Genomic DNA, 2,090 nt, shown 5'->3' with positions numbered 1-2,090 from the left:
TATGGATATATAGAGACTTCTTTCCCACCCTCTACATACACACACACACACACACACACACACAGAAACCTCCTCAAATCAATTAGATATTCTGAATACTTAAAAATCAGCGCTCAAAAATCTCAAAGAAACACAGTTGCTCCATCAAAAAAAGGACTTGACCCATTTGCCAAAATCATTTGCCAAGTTCCACTTCTTTTCTAAAACCAAGTACGTTAATCAAACGCAGAGCTTCAAAAGGGCTTCATTCTGAGTGATCCAACAGACAAATAAATTAGCTGCCAATGGAACCAGGCTGGCCCAAGGGGATGGGGCTAAATCAAAAAGGGGACCCTCCAAGTAAAAGCAGCATTTGGGGGTCTAAAGCAAATCAATAAAGCCGTCCCACACACTCATTTCCAAGAGTCAGGGTGAGCCAAGCACATGTGTGTTTATTCACTAAAAAGAAGATGCAAATGCCCCACATCTGATGGGTTTCTTATGTGCTACGACCATAAAAATGCTTGTGTCTGGAGTACACATTTGTTTGAGCGTCATGCTCAACGGTGGCAACTTATAAACCTGAACGCGCCCTAACCGGTTTGGCTCAGTGGATAGAGCACCGGCCTGCGGACTGAAAGGTCCCAAGTTTGATTCCGGTCAAGGGCATGTACCTTGGTTGCGGGCACATCCCTAGTAGGAGGTGGGCAGGAGGCAGCTGATCGATGTTTCTCTCTCATCATTGTTTCTAACTCTCTATCCCTCTCCCTTCCTCTCTGTAAAAAATCCATTAAAAATTTAAAAAAACCTGAACGCACATCTTACACTTATGATCTACCTTTCCTTTTGAAACAATGTAACTAACTCTGGAAGGGGTTTGGGTGTGTTTTTTTTTCTCTCTTTATTGCAGGGAGGAATTGCTTAAGATTTCTCATTTAAGTATGTGAAGAACTGTCCATTTTTAATTTACAGAGCTTTTAACTGGTGACTCAGAGAGGGATGATGTCATATGTTATCCTAGAACGGCTGGTGTGGTTCTCTCTGCTCACTTACACCATTCCCCTGTTTTCTGCGGCCGACAGTACTCCCCAGTTTCCACCCTTTCATCAGCCTCTTCCCAGCCAGCCACAGGCAAACAGCCTCCCCAGCAGAGGACGAACAGGAAGTCTGACAGCTCGAGTCTGCAGTGGGACCCCTAGTGCTTTCCCACTCCAGGTCCTGGCAGCGTTCCCCACAAGTACAAACACACGCACACAGAGCTCCCATTGTTGCAGCCTTCCCCAGCCCACGGATCCTAATATGGAATGCAGCAGGAAACCCATGATTTCCTGACACTCCGCAGGCTGGAGGAAGCAAGGGGGGAACTCCATTAAAAACCCCGGCTCTCCTCCATGCTAGCTGTGAAGTGGGAAATGGGGAAGATTCAGCAAAATCCCTTGTCTGCAGCCAGGCTGGAGACGGGGAGAGCAGAGTGAAACCCGCGGGCTGCTGAAATTTCCAGACTGCCAGGAAGCCCCTAGTCCTCCGTGAAAATGAGGGTTTCTGGACTCACAGTGCTAGGGAAACGGGACAGACCCTTTTCCTGATTCTCCCAAGTGTGTGTCACCTTCCTTTGCCAGCATGGTGAGCCAGAGGGCATGTGCCAGCTGCCTGCGACAAGTCTGTAGGATCCCAGGGACCCAAAGTAAAGCAAAGTAATCTCAAGCCTGGTGCCTCATGGGCTTTGGGAGAAGCGGGAGAAGCCACAGCCGCGGCTCCGGGGCAGCAGCTGGAGCCGCGAGAATGAACTGCAAGGAGAGTGACAGCAGCTGCAGCTGCGGGGGCAGCGAGGAGAAGAAGATGCTGAAATGCGTGGTGGTGGGGGACGGGGCGGTGGGGAAAACCTGCCTGCTGATGAGCTACGCCAACGACGCCTTCCCGGAGGAGTACGTGCCCACCGTGTTCGACCACTATGCAGGTAAGAGACGGCGGGAGCCCGGTCCCTGCCTGCGGGGTGAGTGGGGCGGGAGGCGGTACCCCGACTTCCCAGGAGCCCGGCTGGTTTCTCTTGTCAGTATTGGGTGCGGGCCTGGCAAGACCCAGGTACCTTAGCATAACATACAACCAAGGAC

At 50.8% G+C, this 2,090-nt stretch overlaps 1 protein-coding gene and 1 long non-coding RNA gene across 2 annotated transcripts in view; one reads left to right on the top strand and one right to left on the bottom strand.

Moving 5' to 3' along the window:
• The window catches only part of LOC107183727, a 13,393-nt gene that overhangs the window by 3,457 nt on the left and 7,846 nt on the right, over positions 1-2,090 (bottom strand). The gene's annotated exons all lie outside the window — the stretch shown is intronic.
• Positions 1,050-2,090, top strand: part of RHOJ (ras homolog family member J) — an 87,981-nt gene continuing 86,940 nt past the window's right edge. The window contains exon 1 of the mRNA XM_006767637.2: positions 1,050-1,936. Coding sequence (XP_006767700.1) covers positions 1,696-1,936 — 241 coding nt within the window. The 5' untranslated portion in view covers positions 1,050-1,695. The remainder of the gene's footprint in view (positions 1,937-2,090) is intronic.

This window comes from Myotis davidii, unplaced genomic scaffold (assembly GCF_000327345.1).
Source record: "Myotis davidii unplaced genomic scaffold, ASM32734v1 scaffold281, whole genome shotgun sequence".
NCBI lineage: Eukaryota > Metazoa > Chordata > Mammalia > Chiroptera > Vespertilionidae > Myotis > Myotis davidii.
This window is presented reverse-complemented; position numbering and strand designations above follow the sequence as displayed.